Source organism: Talpa europaea, assembly GCF_964194135.1.
Source record: "Talpa europaea genome assembly, chromosome: 9".
Taxonomy (NCBI): Eukaryota; Metazoa; Chordata; class Mammalia; order Eulipotyphla; family Talpidae; genus Talpa; species Talpa europaea.
Window position 1 is genome coordinate 96,573,269 of NC_140076.1, and position 27,746 is coordinate 96,601,014.

The window sequence follows — 27,746 nt, forward strand, 5'->3', positions numbered from 1 at the left end:
CTAGTAATCAATGCCTTGGTCGCCATACGGGTAATCTCTGGGGTAGTCATCTTGGTACTCGTCTGGGTATTCTGCCTGATAATCGCTATCACTGATTTCCGACCCATTTGTTCCTGTTCCTTGGCTCCCGTTGTGAATGACGGGTTCTGTGGGAGCAGCACAGTATTTGGGATCGTAGACCTGGCGCCCGAGCCCGTACACACTCATCCCTTTCTGGGAAGCCACTTTGTTGGTGCCCATCTGTAGGGAGATTGTTGAGTTGTCCACGGGCTGTAGCGTGAGCTTCTGATCATAGATGTCTCTCCGGGTGCCAGGTGCTAACATCCCCGCCTGGTAGAAAACATAATATTAAACATTAAAACAGCAGCTAAAACCCATTCTTGTGACAATTTTATACATTATGAAATTCACACTGAATGTGGAAACACTAGCAACTTCCATTCCATCCAGAGGTAAAGCTAACTAACCAAAATAGCCTGATGCCAAATCTCCCTTAGGAAGCAAATATTCACTGGCTTTCAGGCTAGGTCAGCCCTTCCTTCAAAACCTTGCTCTGCTGTAAAATTGCAACATGGTCTCCAACAAGTTAATTTGCTTTTAGTTTTAGGTTTCTTGCCTGCAAAATTGAGATAATGCCATTTACTTTGGATTTATGAGAGAATTAGACAAATAATATAAAATGACACATAACACTAGCACACCTGGAGGTCACAGGTGTGACGAAACACTCAATTCCAGGCCACCAGTTTCAGAAGTTTCTAATGCAGTCAGCAAAACCTACTGGGCAGTCCTTAAAGACTTGAGTCTTTCAAAAAGCTCCCAGATACCAAACAGTCACTTCGGGGCACCATAACTCCCATCTCCTCCCTCCACTGATGCCCAGCACATGCTCCCATATTTAAATGTGGTGAAAAAGCAACATTTGAGTGGCAGCTATAGATGTGATGCCACATTCCTTAAAGGCCAACAACAAATCTCATCTTGGCATCATTATGAAAAAGCCTTTTCAAACCATTCCCCACTTTTATTGGACATGAGACCTTTCTGCTCTCCAATAATGATGGGAACTCTTATGAGATGCTAGTGATCTATTTTTAACAGGGAGATACTTCCACCCAGGGCATGGTGGTGACACCCGCATTCTCACCAAGCTGCATTTAAGCCACAGCGTTCATGCAGGTGATAGAACACTAAACACTTGTTAGAACATCAGATAATTTTACCTACCCAGTTAATTAAAGGCCCCTTTAAAAATAAAAGTAAAAAAAAAAAAATCAGAAGCATCAGAATGAGCAATTTCCTGGATTTGCTGCAAGGACACTGTAAATATTCCCTTTTCTCTTTCAGGCAGGTGGGCAGGCCAGCTGTCCTGTCAACAAAAGCCACAGGCCACACTACACATACTGTGTTGCTACAGAAAGGGGCCTTGGATTCTTTTGGTTTCTCAGCAAAATCTAATTTCCTGAAAAAATACACTCTGAATACCATACCAAAAATACTTACTCTGGGGCCCTCCCAGGTGGCTCAGGGGTTAGTCTCAGCACTATCACCTTCATGGTCTGAGTTTGATCCCCAGCCAGGTAGCTGACCCACATGGCACAGCAGACCTCTCCTGACTCGCCCTCTGCTCCCCTCAGCAGTGTATTTCAGTCAATCTTCCTGTTCTATTCCCCACTGTCTCTGGTGAATCCATTTACCCCCCTACACCTCCTGCCCGTACCTCACTTCTTGTATATATAAATAAATAAATCTTTTTAAAAAACCTACTCTGAACTTATTAAGAAGGCGGCAAGCGCTCACTCAACAGAGCACTTTGTACTCTGCACACGTAGGGGCAGCCCTGCTTACCTGGCTGGCTCCTTTGTTGGTGCCCATCTGCAGACTAATCGTGGTCTGGTCAAAAGGCTTGTCAGTTTGCATTTTGGGATCATAAAGATGCCTCCTAGTCCCATAGGCTGTCATTCCTGCCTGGCTGGCACATTTGTTGGTTCCCATCTTTTAATTGAAAAACAAAATCAGCACTAATTATTAGAAGCCAACAATAGAGAGGACACAAAACTTTCTCTTCTACTGAAGAGTTGGAAGAGGCAAAACTGACAGAGCCTTCCCATGATGATTCTCTGGTCAAATGGATACAAAAACTCTTCTACATTTTTACAAACAAATTTCAAGGTATGAAGACAATTTCAACTAATTATGGAATAGGAAACTCCACAACATGATCAATCATATAAAAAAGGTACACACAGCAGAGATGGATACACAAAAAGCTATTACAGTAGCAGAATTAGGAATAACTAATTTCCTCTACTAATCTCCCTCCCCACCCCTTTGCTCTGATAACCAAATAAAATGCTTCAGCCATTTCAAGGCACAGAAGCAATCTTTGGCTAAGCAATATGCTTTTCTGCTCCAGATAGGTTTTGCACGTGATGGCAGCATAACGAGGACTTCCCTATATTTCATCAAAATTGCCAACATTTTCATGGGAAAAGAACCACATTATATCCCTCTAATGCAATGTCATTGGACAGAGAGAGGGAGAATGAGATGAGGAATGTGAACTCAGCCAGGTTCAGCAGAACAATAATTAACTTCTCTTCCCCACTGAGAATAATATGGCTTCAGGAACAACCAGTTCTACTGGTTGGAAATACATTGCTACCATTGGGGGTTCTACTGGTTGGGAATACACTGCTACCACTGGGGTTTTTCCCTTAAAAACAAGATTGATTGAAGGAACATTTTATTGCTGAAAGTAAATCATACTCTTTGGGAAAGATTCAGAAAACATACAAGCAAAAAGGAAGGGGAGAGGGAGAAACCACTGTAATTCTAGCCTCCAGTCACTGTAAACGTGTGTATCTTTCCAGCTGTTTTTACCTTATGTATCTGAATACATCCACAGATACACATGCATATAAATATACACATACATATAAAACATACACATACATCTTTTAAATAAAATTGTGATCACACTGATCATAGTATTTTATAATTTGATTTATGTTCCTTAATCTTTAAGTTCTTGTCTATTACTTTAACATCATTTGTTTTTATGGCTCTATCATAATCTAACCGACTGAATGGAAATGCTGGTTTCCAATTTCTTGCCGCAGATATAATTTTGTACAGTATAAAATAAATCCACCTCACAAAGACTCAGTCAAGAAAGGGGCTTTGTATCACAGCAGGTATCAGATAGTAAAACCCAGAGGATTTGGGCCATTTAGCAATGTTTTTGTGACACTCTTGGGGCAGGGAGGAAATACATGAAGGGGGAAAAAACCCCTGCATTTCCCAGAAATTAAACTGAGACATTCTAATAGCACTTGGCTTCTGTATATTTTACTAGTATAAATAACTGACTCTAGCATTGAGGTTTTGTAAAATCGACTCATTTGGTCAGTAACATCTAGGAATTAAAATGTGCATTTTCTTAAAAAAAAAAAAAAGCCAACAATTAGGAAAACTATCATTTCCTGAGAAACAATTACCAAGTCAGTGGCAGGCCTGAGGTTTCTTCCTAAAACCACCACCATGATCTCATGGGCTTTAAAAGGACCTAAATGGACATAAACCACATCCACCACCTCCCCTGAAGCCTACATTGTGCTGTATCTACCTATTCCTCACTTGTGGGAGATACCTTGTAGAATGATGGATACACAAAAAGCTGATGTCAAGCAGAACCACATGACTTACCTGCAAGCCAATTACACTTTGGCCAGCTTTTAATTTTCCCTCATCAAAACGTCTTGTCTGCTTTTCTGCATACTTAACTCCAATATCAATGGTTGTATGGAATCCTTTTGTTTTCGCCTAGACAAAAACCACACACTAACTGAAAAGGAGCACTTTAAAGGAGATTCTGCCAACAGTTTTACAGAAAGCACAAAGAAATGATACTCTTAATAGATGAAGGTTTCATAAGGTAAGACCCAAACTAGGAGTGAAAAACATAGTTAAGGCCATTTATAATACACTGCACCTCTGAAACGTGGGTAGTATTCAAATTAAGCTATCTTGCACGAGGCAGCTGATGTCAGCAGCCTTTGCACAAAGCTAATAATTACAGAAGAGACAGGGCTCTTCCTCGCCTCAGCTGAACTCCCACAGGCAAGGCAAAGATGTAACTCACCACCAACTCGCTGTGGATCTTTTCAGCAGTCATTAAAGACATACGTACCAGACCTGCCAGAGCTACCAGCGTCGTCTGAACCTGTGTCATGTTTCCATTCTCAAAAAGATCATTTGCTTCAAATATGTCATGTGGCTTCATCCCATAAGCCTGGATGGCTTTAATGAAGTTGCCAATATTCTCCAACTATGAAGAAAAGAGTCATATGACTTTTGACATTCATATTATCTAAGCACTCTAGGTCTTCATGAAGAGTTACGAGACACCTAGGGGAAAGCTTGTTGAGGGTTGTTTACTTATTTTCTTATAATTTTGTTAATTTCTGGACAGTATTTGATTTCTTCCCTCAGGTACAGTCCCTGAACCCATGAACCATCACCACAGTCCCTTGTGCCTTCCCTCCCCTGTTCTGACCCTTCTTCATCTTCTCTCCTCTGCTGGATGCCTCAGATCTATGGTCAGCTTTGGCAAGGATTTTAGACCAGGTACATACTTAGCTTTCTGAGCTCTGGCTGGAAAAGGAAAGTGTAAAAAGGAAGAGTATTTCAAAGAAGTAAAGAATAACAAGAAAAGGTCACATAATGGCCTTCTTATTTTTAGGCAGTCAAGTTTTTCCAGTTCTTTGCAGGAAAGATCTTCCTTACATGTTTTTAAGATCTCTGTGTTAGAGCTATGCAGGTCTGGAATTTTCTTTGTGAAAAGGTACATAATTACTCATATTAATAACTTACTGTGTTGTAATTTTAATTTAAAAATTTGTGGCTAATGCTCATTCTCATATCTCAAAACGCATGCACAAGATTAAACATTAAATTTTACCTAATTATACATTGATGAATTAAGACTACACTTAATACAGTTTTCTACATTTCACTATGGGTTGTTGCATTAAATTCCTTGCTTTTGTCCCTTGTGAATCCTCAGAGTCTAGGTTGTGTTTCTGTGTGGGCTGTGTCAAATCCTATCTGAGAGTAGATAATCCAAATATAAGAAAATTTCTAAGTTAAACATCTAAGAATCAAAAATAAAATATAGCCAAGTACACACATTTCTGCTAGAAAGCCTATTTTAAAACTAATCAAGTTTCTGTGGCATATGTACACAATGGAATACTAAGCAATCAAAAAAGATAAACTCATGCCATTTGCAGCAACATAGATGGAGCTGGAAGGGATTATGCTCAGTGAAATAAGTCAGAAAAATATCGGATGGTTTCACTTATAGGAGGAATATAGGGAAACCAAACAAAGGGTTAGAGGGAAATAAGACAACACCAGCAGGAAAACCATAAATCAGTTATGTACATCAGGGGAAGGAGAGGGATCAAATGGGAGGGAAGAGCACAAGAGACTGTGATGATGGTTCACAGGTGACTTGGTGATATGAATTTTAAGGGGATTACACCTAAGAAGAGAAATCAAACATTGTACAAAAATGAACAACAATGTAAAATATACATGTAAAACAAGTTTCACTGCAGAAAGAACAAACCAAGTAGATCTGGAGGCTATTGGTTTGCCTGTTACCTGAGGCCAGTTTAACGAGGACTCGTTGACCTTCCTCACGGAGCCTGGCTGTAGCTTGTTTATGAGTCTGAAAAGAAAAGTGTAAACGACACCATAATTATTGAGCACACAAAAACAAGGACTAGGATGTAAAACTGGTTCTGTTAATATCAGCAAAGAACCCCTTAAGGGCGCCTCCCTGGTGGTGCAAGGGATTAAATCTTAGCACTATGAAGCTATCAGCAGACACTGCAGCACGAATTTGATCCCCAGCCAGGGAGCTACCCACATGGTGCAGCAGACCATTCCTGTCTCGCCTGCTGCTCCCCTCAGCAGTGTATTTCAGTAGATCCACCTATTCTGCTCCCCACTCTGTCTCTGGTGAATCCTCTCACTACCCCACACCTCTGGCCTACACCCCTGTTCTTACATGCATAAATAAATAAAAATGAATCTTAAAAAAACAAAACAAAACAAAACAACTCACTCGCAGAGGATTATGCCATCTTTGAGACCCAGCTGGAAGTTGGGGCCAATGCTCATGCCTGTCACCTCTTCGATCCAATTGCGAAGATCTTCTTCTGCCTGGTGATCATACTTGGAAGCAATCTGAAATACAAATTAACCAACTTTAGAAGAATTTTCACTAAAGCTTCAAAAACTGCTGACTTATGATTTGTTCTGCCTTAATGATCCAGTGAGACCACAGCTGTGACATGCAACTAATCACTCATTGGGGTTCACTGCACGCCTACCCCACTATTACAGAGCCAGTAACTAATACAAAATTCTTGTTTCTGGCAGTGTCATACAAAGTGCCACATGGAGAGAAGCTAGAATGGAGAAGAAAAGAGGGAGCAAGATAAAACAGCTTCCGGTCATAACACACAAGAAGTGGCAAGGTTAATAGGTATGATACGGCACTAGTCATATTAAATTTAAAAGATTAAGTCATGAATCATCACATTCCCTAAAAGAGGGTAGGATTCTGACATATGCAACTATTTGTGTTACACAGTAGCATCACTGGTCAAAGCAGTGGTTTTGTAGTCTGGTGTTCTATGCCTTCTATTCAATCAAACACAAGCACGCGCAACATTCCTAGGAACATAACTGTTGTACTTACAGTGCAATAGCGAAACTCTGTGTACATAGTCTATATCCTGTTAGATTCCTTATGAGAAGGAAAAGAATTTAATTCACTTTTGACCCCTCATTAGTTAATATTGGTTCTGACCCAAACATTTAATAAAACTGAAAGAGTTGTGTTGCTGCCTTACTTATAGAATTCTACAATAAAGGCAATTTAGAAACACAGATGCTAGGCTCTGATATATAACTAGGCTAAACCCATAATTTGAAAATCCCTTTATAATAAAAAGATAAGCCTCAATTAAAAATAATAATACAATTTAGGGCCTCCCCGGTGACGCAGTGGGTTGAGCACTGTGCTGTGAAGCTGTCCGCAGCCTCTGCAGCGCAGGTTTGATTCCCGGCCAGCCACGGAGAAACCTACATGGCACAGCAGACCTCTCCTGGCTAGCCCGCTGCTCCCCTCAGCAGTGTCTTTGGTCCATCTGCCTGTTCTGCTCCCCCCTCTGTCTCTGGTGAATTCTCTCACCCTCCTGTGCCTCTGACCTGCACCCCAGTTCTTGTATAAATAAATCTTTAAAAAAAAATACAATTTAAACAAAATACTGTTAGAAATCACAGGCTCATGTTTTTAAGCTATTCCTTATCCTAGGGTTTTTCAAGAGGCTGGTCAATCTGCATTATTATGGAGAAGACAGCTGGGAAGAACAGACTGTCATTTTACTTCTCATTAGCACAGGTGAGAACACCAACAACAGGTAGGCGGTGCCCAGGGGGATGGAGAGCACCACAAGGTTGAGGCAGGTATAGCGTTGCTGGAAGTGGAAACGAGTGGTAGAAATGTTTGCTTCCAGAATGCATAATCAGGTCTAACTACTGAAAAAAATGGAATGCCATCATGACTTTTCAGTCATGGGGAGGTCCTCCAAGTTCAAGCTTCCGCCAGTCACAGAGGAACCAGCACAAATGTAATGCCCCTGATGCCAGAGCACACAGGGCGGGTAGGCTGCCTCCAAATCCTTCCCAACAGAGAGAATCCCAGGATCTGAGACCTGCCAAGATCAGCAGATTCAGGACAGACATGCTACCTGGCCAGCTGATCTTAAAATCACCCAACAGTGGGACACCAGCATCGAGTCCTAAAAACACAGGCTGTCACAACTGATCAGAGCTCCTTCCCATGCTCATTACGGCCATGACTGTCTTTATACTTTCCATGGTAGGGGAAAAAATGCCCTTCCCAAATGAAATAGGTGAAAAACGCTGCATTCAAGTCACTCCTTAGCAGGATCACCATCTGGGAATGTCCCCTAAAACAGTATGTTATTATATCACTCTGTGTTGTTTTCAGTGACCCTCTTCCCACCCCCCAACACCAAGAGGCTCAGCTTCCACATGATTCCACTAATTACTGCGCCATTTAGGGAGACAGCAGTCCTCCCAGGTTACCCAAATGGCTCTATCCCTTTGGTAGATGAGTCATTTATTTAAGCTGCAGATTTAAGCAAGAACAAATGGAAATCCATGGAGTTTATATCTCATATTAAGATAACTAACACTACAATGTTCCTGGGCCAAAATGGGCTGGAGTGTTCCCTTCCACAGCACGTACACTAAAAATTCATCCTAGATGTTGGTTCATAAAAAACAGTTGGGCACAACATAAACCCAGTACCTAAATGTGTAGTTCCTGGCCCCTTGGTACCCCATCTCCCTAAAAACCACAAGTCTATTCTGATTTCCTACCATTCTGGGTTACAAGTGCATCTGACTATGGGGGCAGGGAAGGAGGCAGCGTTGCTGGCAGACTGTGCCACACCAGCCTCTGGTCAGCAGGGAGCAGCCATTTCTCCTGTAATTCCTCAGAGAACTGTTCTTAAATAACATATATCCCCAACCTATCCAACAAACTCACTTATGTATAGCAACTTGAGAAAATGGAGTGAGCGATACATAGGTAGGAAAAAGTGAAGACTTGAATGTAATTTCACAATGGAGCCTTGTTCCAGGTGTTAAGAATAGACAAAGAAGACAAGGAGAAAGTAGTATCTTTAAGCATTAGCTATGAAAAAAACCTCTATTAATGAGTTTTGTTTTTTTTTAACTAGGAGAAGCACTTCAATAAATCGGGGGGGGGGGGGAAATGACATGTTGGGGCACGAGGGGTTTGCCTGGATGGCTCCACTCATCTTTGCTATGGACCAGACCCAGTGGTGAATTTATCCAACCTCTGAGCCATCATTTCTTGTCAATACAGCAGGAAGTCTGAATCCCACGTTTGTACTAGGCAGCTACCTACTCTAAGCCGTCTCCATAACCAGCAGAAACTCAAGAAAAATTGTTCTTATTTTTTCAAATGCAGAATTGGAAATTATGCTGGAGGAGTTTGGGCTTTTTGTGGGTTGGTGGTGGTGGTAATTCTTAACCAAATGAGACCAATTATTTAGCCAGGAAAATATGAAAAACATATTTATGTTTCCTTTGTTCAAAATGTGTCTGATAGATACAGTGCCCGCCCCAAGCCACAAAGTGATTACAGATCTTACTTGAAATACCCTAGAAGGAATGCCAGGGACAGCATTTCATCTCCTCTGTTGACTGTTCTCATCCAGGGAGTGATGAGAGAAAATTCAAGGACTGGAGCCCGGGCTCAACCCTACCCGACCACTGACCACTGACTATTATGGGGTGGAGTTCTGGAGAGCTGACTCTGCTCTGAGACCTAATGGCACACACACACAGAAAAAAATTCTAAGCACATAATGCAAAGTTCAGGAACCCATGTGGGAAAGTAAAAATGAAAACAGGTATGTACACACACACACACACACACACACACAGAACTGCTGGTTTTGACTTAGGGTTTTCCTTCAAGTGAAGGAGCAGCAAGGATTTTTCTACCCAAAAAATATTTTTCAAACAAGTGAGCTTTCTGCAGTCAAGTCAGCCAAACAGAATTCAAGATTTAGGAATATGCACCAGTTAAAAAAAACTATTTTTAATGAAAAAATGCCTATGAAATCATGGGTAAATCTATTACAAATTGTCTTTTAGGTGCTGACCTCCAATGCTGTAAGATGTGGAAATCTTGTTTCTCTTTTAAAAGGCTCTATCAGGGGCCTCCCCGGTGGCATAGCGGTTGAGCACTGGGTTGCAAAGCTGCCCGCAGCCTCTATAGCGCCGGTTTGATCCCCGGCTGCTCCCTGGCCACCGGAGGAGGGCCCCACATGGCACGCAGACCTCTCCTGCTGCCCGCTGCTCCCCTCAGCAGTATACCTCAGTCCCTCTGCCTGCTCTGCTCCCGGCTCTGGCTCTGGTGAATTCTCTCACCCTCCTGCGCTTCTGACTGCACCCAGTGCTTGTATAAATAAATAAATAAGTAAATCTTAAAAAAAAAAAAAAAAGGCTCTATCAGAACACAGCTCAAGCAAAGATGATATTCTACTGCAGAGTTTCATTTGAATTGTCTGATATATACATCCTGTAAATCAAGGGACAGAGGAAAGTGAAGAAGTAAGCTTTGACCAGTAAAATGTATTCAATATTTCATCAAAAAATTTTTAATTTCTGAAAATCAAGTGGAAATGCTGACCTTCTTTCTTGTAACAAGAAAGTTAGCTTTAAAAATTTCTTAATATCAAACATCTCATGAATACCTCATGGAAATTTCACTCTGCTTTGTTTAAAAATCACTTGTCCAAGTTGTTTATAAACATCGTTTTTTCTCTCTTTTTCCAGATTTATTTTACTTGACCTTCGCAAGCAACTTCCTCAGACTTTCTGCCTGGTTCTTTCTAGTCCATGAAGCCCCTCTCTCTTCACTTGTCCCATACCTCCCTCCTGAGAACCCACCAATTCCCTAAAGTGGTGTCGCCCAACCCTTTCCACATCACAACTCACTCTCTGAGCACACCTGCTGGAGGCTAGCGCCAAAGTTCAGCTGCACCCCCTTGCCAAGTGCAACCAAAGGACAAAGAAAATGCCTCCAAAAAGCACCTTCTTGGGCCTCCTATCCAGTTATCATCCCCCTGCCCACCCTTTAGTGCTTATGTCCTGGAATCTTTAACTTCTCCACCTGAGCCTGCGTGGAGGGCTTGTACCCAGGGGCCTCAGCCTTTGCTCTCTCCTTCTCAGGACACCAGAGAGCACCAGTATGGTCACCTTCTAGTTCCAAAACAATTCAGTCCTTTCCAGCTCACCACCTTTCTGAGGTTCTCCATTTCTTTGGGTTTCTGAAATAACCCTTGTTAGGAGTCAATAAAAAAGACAATACAGCAGTAGGTGGAGCATGCTTTCTCAAGAAGGGTGATACTGGCCCCAGTGGGGTGAATGAAAACCAATTCTTGCAGTGGGTGATGACAACAACATTAGATATTATAACAGATGACCCTTGCTTACAAATGCTATTCCTTTCTGTTAAACCTGGTAGGGGCTGGAAGGCAATTAGGAAAAAACATCTAGAAGACTCCTTGGCTATGGAAACAACCTAAGCTCATTGAGAGATGAATGAATCAGGAAGATGGGGTACATATACACAATGGAAGGGTATTCAGCTATATTTTAAAAAAGGATGAAATCTTGCCATTTACAAAAATGATGGAACTGATGGGAATTATACTAAGTGAAATAAGTCAAGCAGACCCTGTATGATTTCACTCATATGTGGAAGAAAATGAAATGAAACAAATGAAAAAAAACAAAAACAAACCAAGCCCTGAGGTTCTAACAGAAGAATGGTGGTCCCTAGGGCAAGGGGACGAGAAGTGGAAGGAACAGCTAGAGAGGGTTAACTCCGTGATGGACGGTGGTACTAGAGCTTGGGCATGGTATCTATGGTTGTCAAAGGTGTGAAGTGACACAACATTACCTCAACTGAAAAAATAAAATAAAACAACATTTGGGAAAGCATCATGAAAATAAGATTGAAAAATCATTGAGATACAGCAAAAAAGGCTCCATTCACCTTTCTCCCCCAAATCCTATGCCACTCCCAGGGGTAAGTTCCTTAGCAGCTGCCAATCCTTCCTGCAGACCACATGCCGATGTATTAAACAGCACTAGAGGAGCCTCCCTGGTGGCACAAGGGGTTAAGTCTATTGATGGCCAGTGCAGGATGCGTTCAATCCCTAGCCAAGGAGGTGACCCACATGGCAGCAGACCTCTCCTGTCTCGTCGGCTGCTCCCCTCAGCAGCCGATCCTCCTGTTCTGCTCCCCACTCTGTCTCTGGTGAATCCTCTCACCCCCCATACCTCTGGCCTGCACCCCAGTTCTTGTATGCAGAAATAAATAAATCTTAAAAAAAAAACAAAACAGCAGCAATCCCACTGCCCACCTATGATTATGCAGGTGCCTCTTTGCACCAACTCTCCCTCTGCAGGGCAGCAGACTTCCTACTTGTCTGTGACCTGTCAAGGCCACCCACCTGAAACTATGCAGGCCTCTCTTAGCAAACCTGTCTCTTCTGGGGCAGCTCTTCCTGCCCACTTGTGACTATGCAAGTTTCCTTTATTCTTCTGTCCCTTTCCCTAATAAACCTGTTCTTTAAATATTAAAAAAAAAAGGCACTAGAATTAAGATCTTTAAAAACACGAGCCCTGAGGGCCTAAACTTCCATGAGTAAAAGGAGACACTAGATGAGATAAAAGCCTGCTAATTGGGCCTCCTTGGTGGTGCAAGGGGTTAAGACGCAACCTATGAAGCTATCCTATGAAGCTATCCGCAGCCACAGCATCATGAGTTCCATCCCCAGGCAGGGAGCTACCCACATGGCACAGCAGACCTCTCCTGACTTGCCCACTGCTTCCCTCAGCAGTATATTTCAGTCAATCCACCTGTTCTGTTCCCCACTCTGTCTCTGGTGAATCCTCTCACCCCCCACACCTCTGGCCTGTACCCCAATTCTTGCATGCATAAATAAATCTAAAAAAAAAAGTGAAAAAAAAAGGCTGCTAATTGCTGAGAAATGAGCCCTTTCTGGCACTGAAGCTGGAGAAGTTTCCCTCTCAGAATCCCTTAAAAGGGGACACTAGGCAATGAGGGAAACAGAGCTTCGAAAAACATCTCAACTGACCTGAACGTTTGGCTCCTGCATGGGTTTGTGATTCTCTGCATGAGCAGGGAGGTTTCAAACAAAGTGTAATTTAGTGAAAAGACAGAGCTATACCTGGCATGACGTAGAGTATTAATATTTATGTGCAAGAAATGTCTGATGGCCCCACTTACACCCACGGATACTCTAGAATCTACTGAAGAATGAAGCTGTGTCTTTCCCAAACATTCATTTTCATAAAACATTCTCAGCACAGCCCTTGTAAAATCTGGAAGTAGATGATTCCAGGATATTGTCTGGTGGTTACAACAGTGTTCCCCCAAATTTCAGTCATGCTTAAACTCTCACTATGCCCCCTGTTTCAAGCCTCTAAGGTAATCCAACATTACTCCAAACTTGAAGTAAAATCACAGTCAGTGTCAGCTTCCCTCTGTGTGAAACATTCTGTGTGTGCCTTGGATTCTTCCTTCAGCTTCGCATTACTCCTTCCCTTTGTTCAACATTCAAGTAGCTACTAACTACCAGGCACAATTCAAAGGCAAAGTAAGTCTCCACCCTAAAAGTTTACATCCTAGTGGAATGAGACAAACAAATATTAGACATCTGCCCCCCCAAAAGAAGGTATTTAAAATAAAGAGAAACTGAGCCTCCCTGACGGTGCAAGTGTTAAGACGCAACTTATGAAGCTATCCGCAGCCACTGCAGCACAAGTTCGATTCCCTGCCAGCCAGGGAGCAGCCCACATGGTGCAGCAGACCTCTCCTGACTTGCCTGCTGCTCCCCTCAGCAGTGTACTTTGGTCAATCTGCCTGTTCTGTTGCCCGCTCTGTCTCTGGTGAATCCTCTCACCCCTGTGCCTCTGGCATGTATCCCAGCTCTTGTATGCATAAATAAATAAATCTTTTAAAAAAAAAAGAAAGTAAAAAAATAAAATAAAATAGAGAAACTCCATCTTCATGGAGACTACCAGTCTCAATACTGGAATGAAGCAGAATTCTATCCAAAACACAAAATGCCTCTTCACTTCTTTATTTATCACCATTCTTGATACCTCAGCACAAGATAATGAACAAACAGGCTGTAACTATTTTCCAACCTACCTTAATGCTCTTCCAGTGCAATCTATAAATGTAAATACTTCAGCATATGTTGAAGTATTCATGTTAGGGATAAACAGACTCAAGATCACATGCTTTGAAGTCAAACTTCAAAAACTGTGTTCCCAATTCCAGTGACCTAAGCAAGTAATTTAACCCAGGTGACCCCATTTCACGCAGGTAGTCTCCTACCTACCAGGGCTATGGTGAGGAAGAAGCCAGTACTGTGGGCCTGTCTCAATGCCTGACACGTATCTGAACTAACACTCTCCATTTATGTCAGAGTGGGTGCAAAGGCACCAAGTTTCCTACTAACCGAAACCCATGCAACCTATTCCTTCTATTGTCTACAAATCAAGAAAAAGCCCCACTGTGGACAAACTAATCTTGAACACCTCTGCCCATCACCACTGTCCACTCCCACCACCACCTGCTCACTCCTGTCTCTGCCAATGCTCTTCTCAATGTTCAGATTGTCTTTGTACCCCAGTGCTCATTCTTTATCAATTATTGCTGGTGAAAATGATGAAACTACTATTTTTTAAAAAGCTGATTTGTATCTTATGGGGAAGGATGGCAATTCTAGAAAAATCATTTTACATTTACGAAAATGGTGTCAAAACAGATGGCATGCCCTTTTCTCAAGGCACTATAGAATCTGTGACTTGTTCTATGGTGCAAACCCGCTCAAGATTGGATGGGCAATTGACTATACATTCCAAAGCTATGGAAAATTACATCTGCCTCCAGTAAACAGGAGCAATGTCTAAGAACATTTTTAAGTCAAGCGCTTCTCTGAAGTACAGACAGATCTTCAGGTCAAGGTATCAGCATCTGGAACCTGCTGTCTTTTCCCTCCAAATATGTTCAAGACTCAGCATGTGACTTTTGAGGAACTGAAGGAAATGAAAGCTTTTCAAATAACTTGAGTCAGTACCTACAGCAAACAGTATCACTAAAAAATTGATAGAAAAAATATAGAACAAATAGAATGTTAATTTTTCTATCTAGATAGTGATTGTCAGCCTAATAAGTTTTGAACATACAAATATAATTAAAAATAGATTTTGAAAGTTCAAATCTGAACAAGGATGGGATAATCAGAGGCTAAGTTCCCAGAAGAATCTAGGCTCAGAAATGATTCACAAGGATGCAAGTACTGATCAGCTTCACAGTGAGAGAAACATGGGCAGACATTAGTGACAGGAACCTGAAGAAGAGCCCACTCCATCCCCACCCCCACTCAAAGGGCAAGGACTCCCATAGAGGCTGCAGAGCCTGGGGGTCCTGCTGGACTGGACTCCTGGGGGGAGGCACTGGTACACAAGGCATATTTAAGAACACCTGATCACATCTTCTCCTTGAGGGCAGGACAGGCTTTATTCATCCGTGTACCCCTACACCCCATGCCTGGCATGTAGTGGGGGCTCAATAAATGATTTTTCATCCACTGATAGTGTTACCAGACTTAGCAAATGGCGCAGATTTAAAGATCCTGTTTCAGAAAGACATCTGCATTTGAAAGCCACTGTTTTTCACAAGCGTCACATCTCTTGGATGTACCAATCTAGTAATCTTAGATGTATCACTAGGGACATATTTGTTTTACTTTCTGATGAAAGTCCCTTATGTCTACAGTGCACCTCAAGTCCAGTTTAGTAACCCTAGAAGTGGAGCCTAATCAGAAGGAACCACCATTCCACTGTCCAGCAGGAGGTGTTCTCAGTGATGTGTACCCAGAGGCTGAGATTCAGATCCATTCTCTTCTGTTCTGGTTATTAACAAATTGGAAACTATTGGACACACTTAGCAAACTTACAGAAAATAAAACTGGGAGTAGTTATAAAGCAGCAAAATCTGTAGTCTGCACAGCTTAATGAAGAATTCATTCGAGATAGATGTGCAAGTCTGCCCCAGTGATCTAGAACCAACTAATATTGCTTACTCAGTGGGCAAACAACTGCCTCCAAAAGCTCACACTGTCTTGGTCTGCACAGGCACCAACTCTGTAAAAACCACAACTGCCTGTCTGAATTGTTTGATCGCCACTGCCCACAAGGTAACCAAGGAGAGGATTATTTAAACGACACAGGCGTGAGAGGAGGATGTGAACTAGAAAAGCTTAGGCAATTATAACCCTTACTTTATAGAGGGAGAAAATCAACTTGCCAAAGCAAGCTTTGAATCCTCTTTCCACATGGAGGTGCCTTTGTCTGCCTCCCCAGGCGATCATGTTGCTCAAAACAGAATTAGTGCTTTGTAGCCAAACCAAGGAACTAGCTCATGATCCCACGGAACCCCAGCAGGTCACACTCTATCTGGCATGACCATGATCAATTTCAAGTGATACAGTGTAAAATGGAACACTGACATCAGTTTCTAGCAGGGGCAAACTGGGAAGGGCAGTCATTAAAAAAATCACAGTCTCTCACGAGACTGGTTAGCCAGGGGCACTAGATCACAAGTGGTCTAGAAGGGACTTTACAGGCAGGAGAAACAGACTAGCTACCATCTAAATATCTAGATGGAAGCCATCTAGAAGAGGGGGTTAATTAAATCTGAAAGCTGCATGGAGGGCAGACCCAGGATAAATATGGTGAATCTGCAGGTATGTCAGCTAGGTGCATGCAGGAACAGAAAGACAGCACGGGTGCCAATGAAGCACAGACAGGAAGGAGACCTCAAGAAAGCGTGTTGGAGAATAGTCCCTCAGTTTGGGAGGCCAGCAGGGTTCTGAATGGTATATGTTGCTGTGGAAGTCTTGCTGAAGGGTGTCTTAACTGAAGCCTCACAGGTAAAACAGATGAAAACAAGGATGCTCTTCTAATTTTTGTTTTCTTTTCTTTGTCTCACCTCTAGAATATTTCACTCATCACAGCGTTTTCAGGCATCCAAAACTTTTCATTGCTATCAATAATTTCAAGCACCTGTCTCTTCAGTAGCACTCATGGCACCTCCTGAATAACCCAAGTCTGACACGTGGATGGCACCAAAAGTTGTCTTTTCTGTTTTCATCATCACAAGCACATGGTAGCAGTAACTTTTCTGTCTTTAGCAAACTCGCTTCATAGAACAAATCACTACAACCTGAGGATGAACTCCACCTCCACAGTCCCTAGTGTGGGACCCCTGCCCACTGCCAATTCACCAAGTGCTCCCCACGGCCCTCCCAACATGGTTCTTTTACTCATAGCCAGAGAGGAACAGGCAGGTAAGGAGGCCAGGGAGGAATGGGTCCCTCCCTGTCTGTCAGCCTCCAGCAGGCAGGCATTCCTCCTGAGGACCCAGGTCCGCATCTCAGCAGGTGAACAACCTGCTGCTCACTACAGCGAAGCTGCCCGTCAGAAAGAGATGGTTCTACAGAGCCGGTGGTGAACAGTCAAAACACACCATCGTAAACCAAGACAGACACCAGCCATCGAGATCCACTCTTATAGATTATTAGCTGTACTATCATGACACCACCGCCTCTGTCCCCACTGAAAATTAAGGGATATGACATTTCTATTAAGAAGATGGAAATTCCCATTTCCTCTTTTTTAAAAAAAAGGTATATTCTACCTCATTCAATAGCATATAAAGGTGAGTATTATACTTGTTTTTTATGGCTTTAGATAAAAAGATTTGAGGTTCATTTTGCGTTAATAGAAAGGTGAAAAACAAGGCTCAGTCACCTGCATGTCATTGAGTCCCACACAAATGCCACCAGAGTCACCATCAATGCTAACTAGAGCCCAAGCTTCATCACACTGGGATGGAGAAGGAAATCATCATTTACAAGACTGACAGAATTCCTAAAAAGTTCAGTCTAATGAGGCTCCCCTTCCCAAGTCCTGTGTCTGACAGGACCCTGGATGAAGTAAGGAGCAACAGTGACATGAACTCCACATTCAACATGACTGCAATGCCTCTGGAGAGCACAGGAAAGGAGGGAGAAATCAGTCTCTCCAGAAGCACCACTATCCATCAGAGAGTTGCGCCCCACGCCAGGTCCCTTGGAGACTGTGTTATGAAGGCTTACTCCTGCCATCCAGGCACGAAGGATAAATAAACCCAACTTCACACCCCTTCCACAGCAAGGGCCAAGAGAGTGTGAAGAAGGAGCAGTGCCCACATTGAAGCTGCCAAATTAGTACATCCACATGGGGGCTTCAGCCTGCACATCTCCTTCCTCATCTCCTCCTCCTGCTGCCTAAGCCGTCAGGGAGAACAATGTACGAGAACACATGAGAAGGGGCAAGAGGAGCTGTCCTATACACCACGGTTGCGTGTGTCCCAGGCCTCTCCCTTCTTCAGCCCAGCTCTATGATTCATAGCCAATCTTCTTCCCGCTGCAGGGAATTTTCTTCTCATTGCAGGGACTCCTCTTCCCGCTGCAGGGAATCCTCTTCGCTCCCACCCCCACGTGGACTGAGCCTTTCCCTTTACTTGGTCCGTCAATGGCACACACTATCCCCATCTTACCTTAAACAAGCACTTCTTTAATTGGACCTGCTGCCAGCCTCAAACACAATCCTGTTTTTCTTTATTTCATGACTAACATCTCCATTTCCTCACTTTGTACTTCCTACACACCCCCGCCCCCGGAAACTTGCTATACTGAAGGTCATCTCTGGAAAGGTCACTAGTGAACTCTCAGCAGCCAAAGCTGGTGGCCTACTGCCCTTCCTCCTCCAAGTCTCCCTGCAGCACTCCGGGGCTTGTTAACCTCGCTTCCTCTTGCTTTCTTATTCAAGGACACCATCCTGGAGCTTCCCTCTCTGCTCTACCTGTTCTTCTTCCCCTTGAAAGATGCCAGTTCTCCCTGAGGCCTCGCTTCAGGAGCACAGACTCTGGAAACTGAATGTTCACTTAGAAGTTCATCTCCACCATGCCTCGGTTTCCTCCCCTGTAAATCAGCGGTCATTAATAGCAATTACATCGGAGAGGTGTTGGGAAAAACCAATGACTATGTTAACCCTTATCCTTTTATCTAAGCTTTGCTGGTTATTTCTTTCCAAATACTAGAAAGATCCCTCCTTCAAATTCAGTATGATCAAAACCAATTACATGACACCATTTGATAGCATTTTGATAACAGATCACTTTGAAGCTACCTTCTATTTTAAAAATCTATTTATATTATCAAATAATTTATAAAAGAGATGTCCTCACCCCATTCCTGAGTCTCATCCCACTGCCAACTGAGTCTGATGGGGGTGACAGGTGGAGCAGGGGTCACAGATGTCAGTGACTCATGACTTGATCATAAAGGACGAAAGCATGTGACTTGAATTTTGACAAGCTCAGTTTGCTATATTCGTTTTATTTGTAACATCAAGAAGAGAGGCACCATCCATGGCACAGGTAGGAAGTATAAACTGGGTATTTCTTTTTAGAAAGCACATTTAAATGTTAGTTATGCACTTTTCTGCACTTTTAATGACATACCCACCAGCAAGTAAGTAATGGATATATAACAGCAGTCCATATAAACAGCCCATACTCTAAAATGGTCCAACAATATTCAAAGTTGTACAGTGGCTGGGATGGAGGTAAGGGATATATGATACTTTCAGTTCTTTACTTTCATATTTTGGTGCTGTTTGCATTCTGCACAACAAATACTTCATTCACAAAATTAGTATAAAAAAAGAGAAGAGGTTCTCACAGGCAAGGTAGATGGCTCCCTAAGGTAGATGCCCGTCTTCATGCACAGAGGCCTGTTCTAAGGTCCTGGGCTCAGCAGGCACACAGACCTAAAGTCTTCTCCACTCCTGAATGTTCCCCCACCCTCGCCCTCCCACTCAAACTGAGAGACAGGAACTCTATACTCTGCATGGAATCTATGGCTCAGGCCACTTTGCTGCCTGCATGCAGCAGACTAAGAACAGAGCAAGATGGAGGCTTAGACACTGGTTTACATTAAGTCCTTTCAACTCATGGACAACCATCACTATATGGGAACCATGCACCATGAATACGCCCCGGTGTTCAAGGGCATGATTCAAACCAGCCCATGGGGATCTAGAGTCTCAAAGGGCGTTGCCAATATGGGTGAAAAGTTCATAGTAAGATACTTGGCAGAGAAGCCTCGGACTAAAAATGCTTTAACTCTTCCAATGGCCCTATGGAAAGTAGCCTCCTGCCAAATGTGTGTTTAGAAGGGACTGGAACACAGACTGCAGGAAAGGGTGTCAACAGCAGAGTTGTGGCTAAAAGGAGAAATAAAGAAAATAGAAAAGGCCAAAAGGAAGGTTAGAACTGCAAGGCTGGCAAAGCACACGGCTGCCTGTGCATGTGTGGCCAAGGGGATGAGGGAGGGCACAGTGAGAGCCTTTTTTATACTACATCCAGGACTCGGAAGAAAAGTAAAGAAGAAAGCAGAGACAAACTCACCCAGTTAGCAGGGCAGAGAATGTGCCCCTTTCACAGAAGGGCCCTGGGCATACGAGGACTCTGAGGAGCAATCATGGGGTTCAAGCTCAGCTACTAAGGTCCAAGGACCCTGACAAGCTCACAAATGATTTTTAACATAGCTACAATTTCTATACTAGATTAGAACTAGGATTACTGTTGCTATTTTTTGCATTCAAAGTAGAATCACATGTTGGAATAATGAGAGACTTACTACACATGGTATTGATTATTTTCTCTCCTGTTTCCTCCCACGTGAAACAAAAGGAGGGAGGGAAAATTGCACTAATAAAGCACACGCTCTCTCACTCTGCTTGTGGAGTTGTGTGCATTAAGCAGGGCTGAGAGGCTTGGCATAATGAAAAAAATTAAAAAAAAAAAAAAAAGATCAATATCCAGACATTTGGGAAAAGGAAAGAAACAAAAATTAAATCCTAGCCAGCCCTTTGAGTCACTTTGCAGTTAGGATCCCCTGGAAAATTTGTGAGGGGAGAGAAAAACAGCCACAAATACTTAGGGGGTTTTATTTTCTCAGAAGCGTACTAAGTACAAAGGGCCTCCTCCGTGCTCCTTATCATACCCCAATTCCACTGCAGATGTATCCACCCAACCTCACACTCACACGCCAAAGCTTCCTGAACACGGGGGCGGACGAAAACTGTTGGAGAAATCCCCCTACCTATCAGGGGAAAACCAGAAATCAGTGTCCTTGACTCATGGGCTTGCTTCACAGAGATCGAGGTCATACCTTCAAAGAGCATTTAAAACTGAAGGCCTCCAATGACAAGATTTATTTATTTATTTATTTGGTTATTTATTTGGATTTTGCATTATTTTATTTTTGGGTATCATTTTTTATTGAGATTACTTTGATTTAAAACACTGTATGTACTTTAGAATCTAGATGGACACCACTTCTGATACATGTTATCATCCATGGCCACTACTAAAGCACTTATAATCCACTGAGTCCCATCTTTACTTCACCAATGACAAGATTTAAATACCAGAAGGTAAATATTCTTATCCATCCACTGTAGAGGACTATGTGCCTCTCTGAAACCAAGAAAGGAGATGAAGCTTGTTTAACAGAATCTGATCTTGGAAGAAAAAGCCTAGAAAGGTAGGCCTCTAGCTTGACAAAACAGCCCAAGACTCTGTAGGCAACATGGGCAGATGAGAATAGGGTGACCTGAGGGAATGCCTGGCAGGCTGCCAGGGGGAGGTGTCTTTGATTAGGGGGTGGGACAGATCATATTCCTCAAATAGAGGGGCAATAAAGGGGTACGAACTACTGAGCACCGAGGGGCCCTACCAACCAGAAGCCTCCTTCAAATACATATTTGTGAGTGAATGTCAAAGTCCTGGAGATCATCTCAGTGTCCAGAAGAAAAAAGCAGGTGAGGAGAACACACAACTGAACAGACCAGGGAAGAGCCAGCCAGCAAGACGGAATAATGGCTATCATACTTTTGGTTTCAGGCACTATTCTTCACACTTTACATGGTTTGTCTATCTTACTTAATTCTCCCAACAACTCTCTTGAGATAGTCAACACCCTACCCTCACTTTACAGATAAGATACAGACAGGTTCCCTGCCCTAAGTCACAGAGTAAAGGGCAGAATAAGATTCCAACTCTGACAGTCACTCCAGTCCATGGTCTTAGCCACTATGTTCATATTTTCTCATTGACAAGAACTGGCAGAGACCTAGGACATCATTGTGTTCATGAGCATTGGGTGGATTGTATGTTTATATAAAATTTGCACAACACTTTCGTCTTTTTTTTTTTTTTTTTTTTTTTTTGCTAACCCCTCATAGTATAAAAATTGCAGGCCCTGTAAAGAATCTAGATCTGGGCCTCCCTGGTGGCACAAGGGGTTAAGCACCGCACTATGAAGCAATCCGCAGCTTCTGCAGCAAGAGTTTGATCCCTGGCCAGCCAGGGAGCAACCCACATGGCAAGCAGACCTCTCGCTTGCTGCTTCCCCTCAGCAGTGTATTTCAGTCAGTCTGTCTGTTCTGTTCCCCACTCTGTCTCTGGTGAATCCTCTCACCCCCTGCATCTCTGGCCTGTACCCCAGCTCTTATATGCATAAATAAATCTTAAAAAAAAAAAAAAGAATCTAGATCTACCCTGTGTTCAAGAAATCCTGAATAAAAATTTGGGCACCAGTACACATAAATAAGTTAGGTGTCCATTATGGCTATGAGTTCTGAATTAAGGAAAACCAATATTCTGTTACTGCCGCAGGAACCTAAGGCCTGCCATAAAATGAAATTTGCCCAAGGACTCCAAGGACAGATACCCCCTTACCACCTGACAGTGTGGAGAAGGGAAATAAAGAATTTCCCAACTTCCCTGGATAAAATGGTACTGACAGGCCAAAAAAACAAACCATACAATCTTTTTTTTGTACGTCACAGTGGTTCAGGAGATACTATAAAATGAAAAGAAAACACTAACTTCCCACCTGAAAGGAGAAAAGGTATAGAAGAAAAACACTAAGCCCTCTGGTTAATGAAAGCAGGACAATGTTTTCATTGTAAGCTTATTTCTGACACTGCTACTATATGAGTGTTTACCTTACTCACATCTGTGACTTCTAATTTTAGTAAAAATTCTTCCAAAATGTTTTTTTGGAAACCAAGACGACTCTATGAGAAGCTATTTTGCTCAAATCAACAGTCCATGGGAAGAGAAAACTGTCAGAAATGTATTCCAATGCCATTTTTCTTAATATTTCGATTAGCTTACCTAACCCCTCCCTCCTCCATATTCTGAAGTCAGAGGATTTGAGCTCCTCCACTTTTCTGGACACCTTTAATAAAAAGCTCCAAGCAGCATCCTCAGCTCAACAAGAAACTATCTTGACTCCAGTATCTTGTTGGGAAGCAAGTGTCAGGAAATGCCAGGCTTCCCTTAAGAGCCCGTCATGTTTTCTCCTGGTTTTTAAGGCACAGGGGTGTTTCCCTACATTGGTCCCCACCATGCAGTCAGGGGCCTGGCTCCTGGCTCCACCGGTATAAAACATACAAGAATCTTCCCACTTTAGGAGTGTTTCCCCTCACTGAGCTACCGACCACACCAGCCTCTTCCTATATTTTCCCTGATCCTTCTACTCTAGTAGGATCTTTGTAGACTACAAGTTATAGATCCTTTTGTTATTAAAGATACAGTGTTCATATGCTATGCTGAAGGACTTCGCTTTTTTTAGGTTGTTTTCAAACATCTTCTGGCTCATTCAAAGAAAAAGATCTTGTATATTCTGCCATGCATTATCATCTTGTCAAACAAGAATGTTAGGTCTATAGATTTTTCCCTGAAATTTTATGAATCAGCAATGAAAGACTTCCTTGATTCAATGATAAACTGCTTTCACAACTGGAATATAAAAGGACCAAAGGATTATTTAATAGAAATGGAATACTTAAAGAAACTGTGCCATACAAATCTGAAAATATATAACAGCAATACAAATTTCTATTAGTAAGAACTAACAGCTACAACTTAGTCTTTGGGCATTAACTAAATAATACTTAACATCTCAATAATGCAATGTTTAGGGAGCAGTGTTAACTATTATTCCCTGCTTTACTGATAAGGAAACTAGTTCAGTCATCAAATAACTTGCTTAACATCATACAGGCAGTAAGTGGCACAGAGGGGTGACCTAGAACCCTCAAGTGCTTAAGGCCAAGGTCCATTCTATAGTGTCCTGCCAGGAAGCTTCTATCTTTCCTACTTTGTTAAATGAGGTTGGGTTGGGGAGCAGCTTTCTGTTTTAGTGGCCTATCGGTTATGTAATACATCAGAAAAAGCAGAAAGGAATCATAAGGTGTCCAAATCAAACATGTCAAAGTTCATGTTCCACCTACCCATTCATCAGGCAGTTCTGAACTCTCAGATGACATGCAGTATCTCACAGAAAAGATATTTGATTTCCAAGCCCAGAACAGATTAAAACAGCATTACATGAATAATCATGATGTTAAGAAGTGACAGGTGGACCTCAAAAGGGGGAGAGGGAGGCAGACAATAGTGGCTTATAGTAGAACATCCCCAAGGACTTCACTAAATGAAAGTGCTAAAATCTTAGAATAGTTGAACTTTCTTCAGCAATCTTGAGCAAATCACATTCGTTACAAAATTCAGCATCCTGATCTATAAATGATGTTGGATAATCCCAGCAATCCTTCCCACCTTAGAGGGCTGCTCTTGCTCTTAAGATCAAAACACTTCCTATGCAAGGACCATGTAAATAAAAGGGATTATTAAAAGATGGGTTTGGTGCTTAAAGGGATAAACCCACAGTAATATAAACCAAAAGTTACAAAATTAACTTTCCAAACACTCTGAAAACTTAGGTTTCACTGATTTGCAAATTTTACAATAATTTTTGTGATCTAGTCTCAGTCTATGCATTTTCTTCAAACTGCTCAAGCCTGAGCAGGAAAAAGGGCAGAAGCTAATTCATTGGTCAGCAAAGTGAAATTAACATGGTTTTTAAAAAGAGAAATTAACATGATTAATATTAACATCCAAGAAAAGCCAGTCACTTGAAGGACTGCCAAAGTTATCAGTACCACATCTACGATGCAAAAGGTAGAGATGCAACTGCAGCCAGCCAACAAAATAAAATTAAAGTGCCCAAGACAGGCCACAGTATCACATCCAACAGTCTGGACATAATGATTGCTGTACAAGGATTCCTAAAGCTCTGTTTGTAAACTTTGGGGGGAAATGGAAAAATATTTTGCAACAGCTTCCAGTTGGCATGGTTTATAACAAAACATGTGCACACCATTGCCTTTCTTTAAAAAAAAAAAATCAGGAAACTGTTTTCTAATATGGACAACACACTTGACAAAGGACCCAAACATTTAAATCTTCGATATATATTATAAAATTAACTCCCTGTTGCAAAGGTAGCTCCAAGAGCATTGACAATTGAATCATAATGATGCGCAGAGCATGGGGGAGGGGGGTAGGAATGAAGAGCCACAACTCTCCCTGGGGTTTGACAACCGTGCGCTTCATCGCCTCCACATAATTCACGCCACACCGCGATCACCCCCCTTCGCCCCCAACACTGGGATGTCACAGCTCTGACAATACCAGAGTATTCTACGAGGGGTCGGACAGTGCGGTGGCAATCCTGACATGCTTCGGTTCCCTGGAGGTTAATGGGAATTAAACCACAGCAGCCCTCCTTTGTGGCGCTTTGGCCAGAACAGCAGAAAGAAGACAATGAGCTTTCTGTGCGCAGTTCCGCGCCGATTGGCTGGTCTTCCCCCTCTCCAGAAACCCTTGATGTCATGGGCTTGGAATGCAAGGGAGGGAGGAAGGAAGGAGAGGATTTGGGGAGGGGGCCGCCTCTCATATCTTTCCCAGACCAAAAGTCCCAAAGATAAACCCAAAGCCTTCTCAGCTTAGGTATGCAAAGTGGCAAAGCTGAGCTTTCCCAAAGCCCAATCACTCCAATTACAACGCGCCACAGCAATTAAACCCTAAACAAAAGCTACCCTCGAAGAGATCCTCGACATCGTGGAAGTCTAAGGTACTCAAACTTCTCGGTGTGTTATTTTAAAATTCCCAGGTCTACAGCAGAGATCGCTCCCCAAGTGGCGCGCTCAGGCTTTGTCTGGGTTTCCCGCAGAAGTAGCGGCAATTCGCCTCATGGCACCGAGATCTGGAAACTAAACGACTCCCCTTTCTCCAGGGGCCCCTGGAGTGTCCTTCACTCCCAGCGGCTTCCCTCCCCGGGAGGAGACGAGGAACAATGAGGGGCCCAGTTTGGCCACGTAACCGCCTAACTTTGCTTTCAGCTGAGCGCGCCCGGGGGTGGGAGCAGGCGCGCCTCGGCGGGGGCCCGGGCCAGGCGGATGGCGGGGGCTGTCCGCCGGGTCCCCAGGAGCGCGGACGGGCCCCGCCTAGGAGGAAATCGCCAGGCAGGAGCGCCCCCTTCCCGGAGGGGCTCGTTCTGCAGCTCCCACCGACTCCAGCAACCGCAGGCCGGCGCTGCGGGATTCCCGGAGCCGGGGAGCCAGTGGCCCGCTCCACCCGGACAGCCGCGCGGGAACAAAGCCGGGAGAGCGCAGCGGAGCCGGCGCCTGGAGCCTGGGGCCAGGACGCGCCAGCTCCCGCGCCTCCTCGACGTCTCCAGCCCGCTAAGTCAGCGCGCCCAGGCGCGCAGGGCGAAGCGCGCCGCCCAGAGCCGCCCCAGTCTCGGGGGTCCCCTCGGCCGCATCTGGCCTCGCACCCCTCACCTGGACACCTCCCGCCCCCGGGCATACCTTGTTCTTGACCTCGGCCGAGAGCCCGTAGGAAGGGCCCTTATTGAAGTGGGTCATGGTGCTCCGGGCGGCGGGAAGAGATGGGCTCGGCTCCCGGGTTTCTCCGCTCGGCGTCCCCGCTGCGGGCCCCGAGGAGTGGTCGCCGCGCGATGCTCGGAGCTCGCCTCCCGGCTGGCGCGCAGACGACGGGACGCGGCGCGGGCGGTGCCTGGGCTCCTCCGTGCGCCTGGGTCTCCCGGTCCGCTCGCGAGTCCCCCTCAAACTGCCCCCCACCTCCTCGCCAGCACCTTCGGGGATTGGCCGACGAGTCCGACCAATGAAGGCCGCCTCCCCGCCTCTCCCGCGAGGGGGGGCGCGGCCAAGCGCGGGGCGCTCCCTCCCGCTCGGCCCCGGGACCCCGCCTCCGCTCCGGCGCTCGAGCCGCTGAAGCCCGCGGCGGGGCGGCCCCTCCTCCCGGCCTCCCGGGCCGGGCAGCGCCGGAGGAAGCCGGCCCCGCGGGCCTGGAGGCCGCCCAACCCCCGCGCCCGGCGCCTGGGGGCTTCCCAGCTGCCGGGAGTTCACGTCAACTTCCAGGCATCCGCCGGGGCGCTGGGGCTGGCGGAGGGAAGGAAGCCCAGCATCGGGCTGGCCAGCCGCTGACCCGCCGCCGCGGTCGGCCTCTCCCCCACCCCTGGGCCCAGCGCGGCCAGACACGCAGGGCGAGGGCCCTTCCCTGGCGGCTGGAAACCACGAACAGCATTGGTGCCAGAGAAGCGGGTCCCCTCCTCCGACACCTGCTTCCTCCTCCCTTACCTCGCAGCTTCCCACACCTGTTGGTCTGACCTCTACCCCGCAGCCGCCACGGGAACAGTCAAGGCTCTGGGCCAAATTCGAGCTCACCCTGTGTCTAAACTTCTAAAAGCATTGCGGAAAAAACTGGGGAAAGTGCCATGGCAGAGCCTGGGGCATTTCAATTCCTTTTCTGGATTCTCACCAGCTCCTTTTTACAAGCATCTTTATGCAGAATTCAGCTAGTCCCCAAATCCAGGTGGCTGTTGCTCTACCTTTTCTTTTCTTTTCTTTCTTTTTTTTTTTTTTTTAAGCCTGGCGGCCTCTTTGAATCCGGAGACCTTTGTATAGAGAGATACCTACCCTCAGAAGCAGCCTCCCTTCTTTCATGTTCC

At 44.3% G+C, this 27,746-nt stretch overlaps 1 protein-coding gene across 2 annotated transcripts; it reads right to left on the bottom strand.

Moving 5' to 3' along the window:
- Nucleotides 1-26,640, bottom strand: CNN3 (calponin 3; the record flags this gene model as incomplete). Of its 2 annotated transcripts, XM_084243668.1 has the most annotated exons (7): nucleotides 1-330; nucleotides 1,849-1,995; nucleotides 3,709-3,825; nucleotides 4,193-4,330; nucleotides 5,671-5,737; nucleotides 6,137-6,258; nucleotides 26,584-26,640. In XM_084243668.1, 7 exons carry the CDS (start codon nucleotides 26,638-26,640, stop codon nucleotides 1-3), a joined length of 978 nt encoding a protein of 325 aa, XP_084099794.1. The 2 variants fall into 2 exon arrangements, with proteins under 2 accessions (XP_084099794.1, XP_084099795.1); XM_084243669.1 differs by lacking the exon at nucleotides 4,193-4,330.
- Nucleotides 26,641-27,746: the final 1,106 nt, after the last annotated feature.